Source organism: Galeopterus variegatus, unplaced genomic scaffold (genome assembly GCF_000696425.1).
Source record: "Galeopterus variegatus unplaced genomic scaffold, G_variegatus-3.0.2 Scaffold5438, whole genome shotgun sequence".
NCBI classification, from domain to species: Eukaryota; Metazoa; Chordata; class Mammalia; order Dermoptera; family Cynocephalidae; genus Galeopterus; species Galeopterus variegatus.
The window spans coordinates 144011-156443 of NW_007731549.1; the positions used below are offsets into that span (position 1 = coordinate 144011).

Genomic DNA, 12433 nt, shown 5'->3' on the forward strand with positions numbered 1-12433 from the left:
GCTGGAGAGCAAGGACAGGTACTGAGGGTGAGGGTGACATTGCCAGCATGGGTGGATATCAAGGTGAGGTATTTAGGACAGAGAGGTGTACCAGGGACCCCAGGCCTGAGCTATCAGGGCCCAGTGGTCAGGCTCAAGCCGGGCCTCAGCTGACCCTGATTCCCACAGCAGAAAATGGGAAATGAAGCTTTCCCTCTGGTCTTCCTTGTTGGAGCCCCCTGCTCTGGTTAATGGCAAATGGGGTTCCTGCCCACAGGAACCAGTCTTGAGAGCAGCAAGCATTGCTCTGAGATGTAGAGAGAGCCAGAGACAGAGGGAGGGAAAGGAGAAAGGGGAAAAGGAGAAAGGGACGATGGTGTGTGGGGGGGAGAAGAGAAACAAAGAGATAGGAATAATGGTAACAGCTCCTACCATGTACTGGATATTTACCATATGTCAGACACTCTACTTCTGCCATATTGTTTGATCCTTATACCCCAATGAGGTAGGTACTATTCATATTCCTGTTTCACTGATGGGGAAACTGAGGTTCAGAGAGGTAAAGTGACTTGCTCAAGATCACAAAGCTAGGAAGTGCTACAGGTGAGATTCAAACCCAGTCTGGTTGACTCCAAAGCCCGTGGTCTTTCCATTGCACCATGCCACCTTTCTGGGACAGGGAAAGGAAAAGTAAGAAATAGATGAGAAAAGAGGCATGGATGGGTGGAGAGGGGAGGGGAGGAGAGGAGAGGAGAGGAGAGGAGAGGAGAGGAGAGGAGAGGAGAGGAGAGGAGAGGAAGAATGCTACGCAAATAGAAGGCAGGAGAGAGAGGCACCCGTGTAGGGCCTTGGAGGCCATAGAAAGGAATTCTCATTGTCACTACTGTTATCATCTGGCATATGCATTCTGCTATGAGACAGGACAACTACTGGCTTACTGAAAAATTTCATTTAAATATAAGAGAATTATCTGCAGTAATTTGTCTGAAACGTTAATATCAGATGAGCAAAGTAATGCCCTACATATTTTGCAGACCAGTACACTTGTAAGTAATTCAATGTAAATACAGATCGAGTGTTACATCATCTGTTAAGAAACTGGAATGTATCAAACTACTTAGGAAAGCCGGCTGGCTGGCTTCCTGAAGTGCCTGCTTCTACCCGACCCCCCCACCCTCAACTCCACAGTCAGTGGCTTCACAAAGTGCTGAGATTGCCACCTCATCATTTGAGATAAAGCCACTCAAAAAAGAAGGAAAAGAGAATGGTGCAAGGGAAAAAAGACACTGAAGAACAATGAGATGGAGCAAAAAAACTTTTATAAAAGAAGACTTTTATATTGACAGAACTCTAGAACTGTACAATCCAAGAGAGTAGCCACCAGCTGTGTGTGGTTATTTAAATTTTTAAGTCAAGTTCCTCAGTGCCCTAGTCACATTGCAAGAGCTCAACAGCCACACGTGGCTAGGAGCTATTATGTTAGAGCAGAAGAACATTCTCATTAGGCAGCACTGCTATATAACTTTTTAATGATAGCAGCATTCTGAGGAAAATCAAAACATTTAATGAATAATCTCAAAAGCAGGTAGTAGAGGAATGTTGGGGGGGTAGGCAGAGCTTATTATGACTCCTTCCTACTGAATCTAATGAGTCTTGTCCACAAACACCTTCTAGCACAACATGAGCTTCATTTGTACCATTCTGTATTGGTATCATTCTTGTAAATGTTTTTATTTTGAGCATCCTGTAACTTACATTGGAAAATCTTGGTAGGTGTCTTAGATGGCCTTCCTCAAGAAGCAGACCCTGAGATAACCATATGAGTGCAAATAGTTTGTTTGGGAGGTAATCTCAGGAAGCACCTACCACTAAGGGAGTGGAGGCATGATACAGAGGGAAGGAAGGCAACACAGGATGTGTTAATGAGGAGGTTATCACTATGGCAACTCCAACTCAGTCACACTGGGGACAGAAGCTGGCTCAGAGTTGTCCTAGGCAAGGCAAGGAAATTGGAGTATTTATGTACCAACTCACCTGCCATTGGTTGAGTACTTGCCTCATGTGAGGGCCAAGCCTGCTTCCTGGACCAGGTTAAAAAAAAAAAAACAACCCTATCTAACTAAAACAACTATTTGCCCTTATTACTTTCATTTCTGGCTCTTCTCCCAAATAAGGTGAACAAAAATTTGACACAACTGAAACCATCAAAATTATAGATTGTCTGAGGTGGTTTTAAACAGTGGTGTTACAATTATGTTGCAACAACTAGTTAGAAACTGTGGAACAAGTGTGGATGTAGTGGGAATACAGACTGTTTTATCACGGATGTATTCTTAAAAGAACATAAAATTCCATCATTCCCTTAACTTTTAAATCATGACAGCCATATAAATATATCAGAGCTAGTGACTCTGGAATATGTATGAATTTCTTTAAATCAAATTTCCATTTTAAATGAATTTTTTAACTTGCAAAGTTATACAATAATCATAACTATTCTCTATACCTTGCTTTCAAATGAAATTTAATGACTTTAAATAAAATTAAATGAAATTCCCATTAATTTGAAATAATGTATGCTAAAGACTCTGGTATAATCTTTCCTTCACTGGATAATAGGGAATTGCATATAAACATTTTAATAACTACATTTGTTTCAACAGTGACATGTATTGTCTAGCTTAAATTAAGATATGACTTAGGTACTAATGTTTCTTATAAATATGACTGATTATATTATGTAAAAATTAATACCTGGTTTAGTGAGAGTAATTCCAGTTGTATACAGAAAATTGTCCACTTTCAAAAATTGTTGTAGAACTGTAAGATAGCCAGTAACATTGCTGATATGATGGTTGTCAGGAAGTTTAATTAAGTCTTTTGAAAACTGAACACTTGGTTGAGATTTGGCATCTGGAAAAAGGAAACTTTGTTAACAGATAAATGCATATTAAGCACAGCATCATTGGTCAGGACATTTTACTTTAAAGGAAGTAGTTATTTCTAAACATCACTAATATTTCCTCATATAATTATTATTTTAAACTCAGAACTGACTAAATAAAAAAATTTCCTTTCTTTAGATCATACGAGGTACCTCTGTACTAAAAACTGCTTGATTCTGCTGCCCACAATTTATTCACTCTTTTTCAGGTTTCACTATAGGGAACCACATGCTGACCATTTTTAGACCATATGGTTCACTTGAGGCTTCATTTCTGTAATGTGAGTAGAGTTGGTAGTGCATGGCGGAATGGGCTGAAACCAATCAAAAGCATCTCATTATTCTCTTGGCCAAAGTGATTTGCTCAATGATGGGCCTTTTCCCTAGCACAGTTAATACGATGAAATGTGAGTTTTGCTTGGACTTCGGTTTTGCTTTTTCTCCCACTGCATTTTACTTGAGCGGATATCTATCTGGAGTTGCAACAGCCATCTTATGACCAAAAATGAGGACTTGTTTGAAAATTAAAGCAATATTCAAAGTGTTGAGAGTTGTGAAATGGAGAGAGAAAAACTAGTTTTCAATTATTTTGACTGAAGTCCAGATCAAGTCATGTCTAAAATTGGTCCTACTCCTACATGTACCTATTATTTCAGAAATCAATGAATGTTTCCTTTGAGCTAGTTTAAGACTGGGTTTTCAGCAACTCGCAACAGAAAGTGTCTTTGATGATATTCAGCCACATACGTAAGTGGGTAGGTTTCTGTATCAGATAACTAATCATGCACTGAAACTCTTACAAATGCCAAGTACTCAATTTGTAAATATTTCATTTCAGTAACTGTGAATTGACTATCTTCTAAATTAAGTGCAAACTTAGTGACTGTATTAATATTTCTGTGATCAACACATCAACTTATTAAAACTAAAATTTATCAGAAACATCAGCTTTTGCTTTGCACTTTAATAAGATCACTAATAAAGACAGAAGCAATCAGTTAAATTATTAGGATAAAAAATTATCAGTTTTTAAGGAGTTGCATAACAATAAATGATAAACAAAATAATGTACAATAATTCTTTAAATTAGTTCGTAGCTTTACATACAAAAGTACCTGAAAAATAGTTAAGAAAAATGATATACATTCCTATTTGATTAAGTTATTTGAGGGTACAATCTGATAACCTTCTAATCACTTACACATACTATCTACAACTTGCTCTTTTAAAATATGTGGCTTAGGGCCGAGCCCATGGTGCACTCAGGAGAGTGCAGCGCTGGGAGTGCAGCAGCGCTCCCGCCGCGGGTTCGGATCCTATATAGGGTTTGCTGGTGCGCTCACAGCGCTCACTGGCTGAGCGTGGTGCGGCTGGTCACACACACACACACACACACAAAAAAAATATGTGGCTTAACGACCTTGAAGATACAAATTTCTTACAACTGAAAACATGCACACCAAGCGAAATATCTAGATGAGCTTCTCTACTATTTTGTACATTCTTAATGTTTCCAATTTCTCCTACTCTTTTACCACAAATACATGCACATGGAGACCTAACACATTTTCACTGTACAAACAGAACACTTTCCTGATCAAACATTTTATGGAAGTGAAGAAGCAAGGATATACATTTTCTATGGAAAGATTTAACATCAGAAACATCCATCTTTTCCTGTTTGTCCTTACCAGTGGGTCACCTCTTACTTAGGGAAATGAGATGGTAGAAGGAAGTGAGCTGATAACTTAAGAAGTGTTGTCATGCAGACCTGCCAAGGCACGGCTAGTACTGTGCAGACAACTTACTTGGTGCAGTGGCAAAGCAGTGGTACCAGACATGCTCACAGTTATCCAGTTCATGTGTTCCAGCAGAAACTATGATTTCTAGTGGCTTTGAAAAGGACAGTATTGGGTAGGAATGTGTCAAAACAAAAAACTGAAGAGAGGCTATGAAGAACCTGATTTCATTAGGGCCCCAGCAGCATAAAATGTAGCCTCTCTCAGCAGACATGTGGTTCCTATTTACTTTCCATACTTCCACAAATGACTGCACATCCGCTGTTATGCCATACACGAGCAAACTCAGTGGCTCAAAATTCTGCCAAATGCTTTGGCATTTCAAGAGTAAGAGACTCTACAATCTCACTCAACAAATTACTCCAAGATTAATCAAGCCCTAGTTTAAACTGTTTCCAAATAATCATATTAGGTTTTCTTATTTAATACTTTAAGAATAAATATGATAGCATCTTAAAATGAGAAGAACTGTCACAAACAGTTCTTTTTACCATGACACTCTTACTGAACTCTACCTTGAGGATTTTCTGCTTTTACCAGTTATTCCCATTATGCTTTAGACCTAAACATTAATTCACCAACACAAAACAAATTGTTGTAATTTATAAAGGTTTTATATAACATGCAGTAATAGAGTTCCAGAATTGTGGGTTCCTCCTAAGCACCAATTAAGGGGTACAGAGAGGTAAGATAAGGATAAAACTATCATCATCATGTTAGTAAAGAAGAATTGGAGGACACAGCTTGAATTAGTGCCTAAAGTAAGGCTTTCTGCCTTCTTCCCCTTGAGACATGCAAGTGGGGCATATCATGTCTGCTGAGCAGATATTTAACGACCTCGTCTCAGGCCCCGCTCACACAGGTAGTGAGAATAACACAAGAGGCAGGAATGGAGGTGACTTGTGATTAGAGAGCCCCAAAAGTCTGAGTGACATGTGTTCTTCCCTTCTCCTGATTTCACCAATCACTAAAGAAGCCCCAATAAGAGAAATGACTTAGAAAGGACAGACAGAAACTCTTTCCAACATTTCCTAAAGTCCAATATTCCTACTTGGGGGGCTAAAACAGTAAAGAAGAAAATGATTCCTACTACAAGCACACAAAAAATGTATACTATAGTTTGACAGTAAAATAAGAATCAATTTAGATCAACTTATAGTCAGTACTAATCATCACTAATCAATTTAGATTTTTTCCCAAGTTATGTCAATATTGATTAATGAAGAAGTATAGTTACATAATAATCACTTTAAGTGTTTATGAAGATGTACTTACCAGCTAATTTTCCAGTAATTAAAACAGTGTCTTCAAATAGCCATATATTTGCTTGGCTTTGCGGGAACAGAGAAAGTGTAACTGATGAATAGACTGTGAAGTACAGCACAATTAGAATATTTAGAGTGGGGGGAAAAAAACTGGGACAAATTTAATTCTGTTACAGCAAGTCCTAAAAAGTAGGACAAGCAAACTATTTGATGGGAAGAGCAATTCAAAACAAAGGAAGAATGAATATAAAATATGATGGAGAAAAAAAATCACAATAAAGTGAGAAGAAAACATTGGACATCACTATTTTATTTTACTAATCTTTTCTATTTCATACAGTAGTTTTTACCAAAGTGACAAGTGATATTCTTTAACTAACCTCAGATATAAATGATCAAGTTAAATGCTTTGAATAACCCTCTGCTATTTTCTCTATATTGTTACTTGCTGTTTACTTCTTATGATTTTTTTTTAAAGTTTCTTGACTCCAGCATTCAAGGTTCTCTAGATAGAGACTACATTCACTGTTCATTTTTAACTTTCCACATAAGAGCACGATGCTCTTCTGCACACGCTGTGTTTTGTCTAAAGGACTCTGGGTTGGCAGAGGAGGAAAGAGTTTAACACACAATGATTCATAGGCAACAGTTAGTAACACTCAGGATGGGGCTGAACCTGTCTACAGGAGTAGGCACCTGAAATACAAGTAACTGGTGGGATGAGTAAGTGCAGATCACCTAAAAGACAAGTAAATTATTTCAAGATCAGAAGCAAGAAGTTGGGACAAAAGACCCCTTCATAAGCAAGAGGAAAAAATCAGATAAACTGACCAATCCTGCAAAAGAAAAATAAACTTTGAGGAGTTACCCAAGGCATGAGTTCTCATTTGATATCTCTCCTCTATGTTATATAAGTATTTAAAATTAATAGAAAAACCCAGTATCCTCAAAGCTCTTAAGATAAAACACTTTTGCATAAATACTTTTAATATTTTAAGATATCTCAAAGAGCTTTAAAGGAAATGTTAAAAAGTAAAAAATACAAGGGCCGGCCCGGTGGCGCACTGCTACAGTGCGCCACTTGGGAGCGTGGCGGCGCTCCCGCCAAGGGTTCGGATCCCACAAACAGACCGGCCACTCACTGGCTGAGTGAGGTGTGGTCGCAACACCGAGGGTTGCGATCCCGTTGCCGGTCCCGGTCCAGTACGGGCGCGACACTGAGGGTTGCGATCCATTGCCGGTCACGAAAAAAGACAAAAAAAAAAGGACAACAACAACAAAAAAAGTATAAAATACAAAAAGTATGTAGTGATGGGTGGAAGTCAAACGAAATAACTATTTTTTCCTTCCACAGGAAAAAAGAACTACCAAATGAAAGTATAATTTCAATTTTAGAATACATTAACATTTAGACTAGTGAATGGATTATGTTAATTGGGGAGGAAATAGTGGGGTTGTACCTTACACCTCAAGATAATTATAAGTAGGGCATAATCCCGTATTTGGATACTTTCTCAGTCACAGGTAGCTTAAAAGGCACAGCCCTGATAAGCTTTTTAGGGCTGTTAAACCCGAGGAGAATGTTTCTGAACCTTGATAAAACTTACATTCAGATTTCTTTTTACTTAATTTTTTCTTCTTATAAAAGCAATGAAAAACTTAAGGAATACGAAAAACTTAAGGAATAAAGAAAAGAAGAAAATGACGGTCGTCATAATACCACCACAGAAACAACCACTAATAATATTTTAGTACAACTCTTCCTTGATTTTTCTTGTTTTTTTAAAATAGGGAGCATGGTAATGTATACAGAATATTTTACTCTGCTTTTTTCATTTAATATAAGCATTTCTGTCTCTCAACAGAAATGTTTCATGACATTTTTAAGGTCACATATTTCATTTGTTAAAGTGTCAAAATTTATTTTATCATTGTACTAATATTATAGACTTAGATTTTTCCATTTAACTATTATTACAAAAATATTAGAATCAACATCCTGGTGCACGAATGTCTGTCCACTTCTGAATGTTTGTCTTGAAGATATATTCCTAGCAGTAGAATACTAGGTTAAAGTTTATGAAGATTTTGAAGACTTTCACACACACATTTCAAAACTTACACAAATAATTTTGCCAATTTGTACTCCCATCCACAATATTTGAGAATACCAATCTTACCTTGCTTTGCCAATATTGAGGACAATCACTTTTTAAAATCTTTTCTAAGGCGAAAAATCTAAGAAGTGTGTATTTCTTTGATGTACAGATTATTAGGGATATAAAACATGTTGTCATGTTTACTAATCATTTGTATTTCCTGTTTTGAAAATTGCCAGGCCATGATTTTGTCCTTTAACCTTATTCAGGTATGGCCTTGGCATTTTCTTACTAATTTGTATGAATTCTTTGCATATTAAAAATATCACCCCTTATTATTTCAAATATTTTTTCAACCTCAGCTTTTTGTTTTGTTGTACAAGACTCTGCTTTTAAAAAAAAAAATGCTCATAGCAACCTTTTATGACATCTTTTACTGCTCTTAAGCAAATTCAAAGATCAGATAATTTATTTTCTTATGTTTATTATGATTTGATTTTCACATTTGATCTCTTTGAGCAATACATTTTGGCATGTGGATCCAATTAATTTATTTCAAACAGTTAACCAAAATATCTCAATACCACTTATTGATCATGCAGCCTTTTCTCAATGATTTATAATGGCATCCTATCACAGATTACATTTTTATACAAACTACGTGTCCAATTTGTACCAAAGTACAAATCATAGAACAGTATCACTTAGTTTTAATTTTGTAGCTATATAATATTTTAGTTGTCTGGAATGGCAAATATAACCTAGTAAATCTTTAAAAACAGCCCCAGATATCTTTACCCATTTATTCTTCAAAGATCGTTCTGTCAAATTAAAAAAATAAATCTTTAAATTAATTTGGGAGGAACTGAAATCTTTACAATATTCAGGCTTCCTAAAAAGAAATATGTTTTTCCAGTTATCCATGGTTTTAGCTTATTTGGATTTTTTAGGTAATTAATAACAGTGGTAGTTTTCATTTCCCCATACATATAGTAATTTTACATTTTGCAGGGTAGGTTTTCCTGCATATTTTGTTTGTTCTTTTTCTGAGAAAGACTTCATTATTTTTCTTAACTGTTTACTACTGCTGGTATATAAGAACATGTATTGATTTGTATCAATGCTAATTTTGTACTCAGTAATTCAATTAAAATTCCTTTTTTCTATTTTACTTGGTTTCTTCGTTATTTTCCTAACTTTTTGAATGAATAGTTGTGCTTAATTTCTCTCTTTTGAAAAAAACTGAAGCATTTAAACCATGAACTTACCTCAAACATCCCTATTCTGATTTTCTAGTTATGGCTTTATTAAAGTTTTATTTGTTTGAATTTTATTAAATTGTTTTATTTTTCATTTTATCTCTCATTCAAAATTTATATAATGGTCCAAGAATTCAAATATTTCCAATATGAAACCAAATAAAATATCTAAATTCTAACCACAAAAACCACCTAATAAAAAAAAGAAGAAAAAGACTGATTACCTAATATATCGTCCTTCCAACCAGTCAGACTTGTATCCTGGTATCTTGCATGGCACATGATTCCCAATATTCAATTAGTCATTCTAAGTCCTACCAGTTCTTTCTTCAGTATGTCTCTTGTACTCACCCCATCTTTTCGCTCCCTCTCTTGCTTCAGGCTGTTGTTACTGAACACCAGGAGCACTGCCACAGCTTCCTAGCCAGGCTCCTGGATCCATTTTAGCCCGGCTGCTAGCCTATCATTATACACTGTTGAGTAAGTCCAGTTTCTAAACAACCTAAAATCACTGTGCTCAAGAATCTATAATAAATGCCTTATTATTGAGCACATAAATCTAAACTGTTCTTTTCTCATCTTTTGAGAACATCCTTTTATCATCTGGCCCCACTTGACCTGGCACACCCTGCTTCTCACAAATCCTTTGAGCAGGCCAACCTCTCCCCCCACCCCTCCCTGCAGACAAGCTTTGTATGGAGCATAGCTCATGCTCAGGATTCCTTCAAGTCTCTTTAGAAGGAAAAATGCCTTCATGACTGATATGGTCTGAATGTTTCTGTCCCCCCGGAATTCATACGTTGAAATCCCAACCTTCAAAGTGATGATATTAAGAGGTGGGGCCTTTGGGGGAGTGATTAAGTCAAGAGGGCAGAGCCCTCATAAATGGGGTTCATACCCTTATAGAATAGGCCTAAGGGAACTCGTTTACCCCTCCTGCCATATGAGAACACAGCAAGAAGGTGCATCTATAACACAGAAAGTGGGCCCTCACTAGACACTGAACCTGCTAGCACCTTGATCTTGGACTTCACAGCCTCTAGAACTGTCAGAAATAAATTTTTGTTTATAAGCTGGCCAGTTCCTGGTATTTTGTTGTAACAGCCCAAACAGACTAAGATAATTTTTCTTCAAACTGGCACACATTTCGAACCTCCTTATATCGATGTCACTCAGGCACTGTCATTTTCAGCTTACCAGAACAAGAAAAAAAAATCATTTACATTTAGTGAATATAAAACACTGTTTAAGTGCTTACTTGGCATTCTTCCAGTCCTCCAAGGCAGAGGGGTCAACACATAGCCATCTTTGTAAGCAATAATAGTTAAGCTGAGTCCTAATTTATAGGGTACTTTTATCAACACTGCTCCATTGCTTTTAGTTACTGTGGAATTTGTCTTTGTGTAGTTTACAAACACTTCTACAACTGCTTGACTCAGGTACTGACGACTGATGATGTCATTCACCTGGACTTTCAGCATAAATACAGACACTGAAAGAGAAAAAGCCAGAAATTGCAGCATGTTAGCATATCTACTGTCCTTTAAAATGTCATTCAATATATCTGAATAACAGTACAAAACTGATATTAAATTTAAGAAATACATATTTATGAATGTTATGAGAAAGAGGTAAAAACATTTCAACAAATTCATTATTCTTCCTAAAACTAAATAAATTTGAATATTTATTATTAAAAAGGCACAGTATCATTACTCTGTTTTTTCTATCAATTAAAAGGACAAGAAAGGAGAACAGCGCATAACAAAGAGATTCTTTCTTCAATACATTTTTACTTTGTCTCACTAATTCTAATGCTATCAAGTTATATAGATTTAATACTAATTCCAAACACAGTCAAAGTTCTTAGAATAACACACCATCTAGAGAAACCCATTAGTGTATGGCTAGCTCTTATTTTGTTGTGTTGTCTGAAAAGCAGGGGATGTTTTTCAGTTCGAAATGCCGCACACAAAATATCAAAAATCTTTCTCTAAAATATCAAAAAGCATTATCCGTTAACTATATAAGTGCTACAGGTTGAATGTGTCCCCCAAAAGTTCATGTGCTGAAAACCTGATCTACAATGTAACAGTGTTAAGAGGGTGGGAAATCTGATTATGGTATTTGAAAGGTGGGGCCTTTAAGAGCTGACTGGATTGTGAGGAGGACTACGCTCTCATGAATGGGTGAATCAATTCATGGAGTAATAGGTTATCATGGGTATGGACTGGTGGCTTTATAAGGAGAGCACAAGAAAGCTGTCTTGTCATTCTAGCCATATGATTGCCTGTGTTGCCACAGAACTCTTCAGAGTTCCCAGAACAGAAAAAGGCCCTTACCAGATGGACCATGGACTTCCCAGACTCCAGATCTGTAAGATATAAATCTCTTTCCTTTATATGTTACCCAGTTTCAGTTATTCTGTTATAAGCAACAGAAAATAGACTAATACAATAAGAAAACACAATAAATAAACTGAAGAAAATGAGAAAACCAGTTGCTACTTAAACGTCTGGCCATACTCCTCAAGTACAGATCTTCACAATGTGTTCATTAATTTACACATGATAATGTCTGCCTAAAAAAGAACTTGTGCCAAAGATGCTGTACCTCCCCCTGTAAATGGGCAATGGAGTCAGTCAAAGTCTATCTCTGCCATCCCCTAGGCATGTGCCCTTATTCCCCTCTCAAATTCCATTTGCTTATCTGTAAAATCAGGAGAACAGGAACTACTTTGAGGTAACAAAATGAAACAATGCAAATAATATGCCTAGTACAGTGCATGGCTATCACTCAATATGATTACTAGGAAATAAAGGGCATCCAGACTGGAAAAGATGACATCGAACTGTCCCTGTTTGCAGATGATATGATCCTATATATTGAGCAGCTTAAAGCCTCTACAAAAAAACTCTTAGAGTTGATAAATGATTTCAGCAAAGTTGCAGGATATAAAATCAACACACAAAAATCAGTAGCATTTCTATACTCCAACAGTGAACATGCAGAAAAAGAAATCAAGAAAGTTAGCCCATTTACAATAGCCAACAAAAAAATAAAATACTTAGGAATAAAGATAACCAAG

General features: G+C 36.5%; 1 protein-coding gene across 1 annotated transcript in view; it reads right to left on the bottom strand.

Moving 5' to 3' along the window:
* The window catches only part of FAM171B (family with sequence similarity 171, member B), a gene marked incomplete at its 5' end in the record, with an annotated part of 79598 nt that overhangs the window by 20923 nt on the left and 46242 nt on the right, over nucleotides 1-12433 (bottom strand). The window contains 3 exons of the mRNA XM_008589429.1: nucleotides 2734-2892; nucleotides 5998-6090; nucleotides 10604-10837. Coding sequence (XP_008587651.1) covers nucleotides 2734-2892; nucleotides 5998-6090; nucleotides 10604-10837 — 486 coding nt within the window. The remainder of the gene's footprint in view (nucleotides 1-2733; nucleotides 2893-5997; nucleotides 6091-10603; nucleotides 10838-12433) is intronic.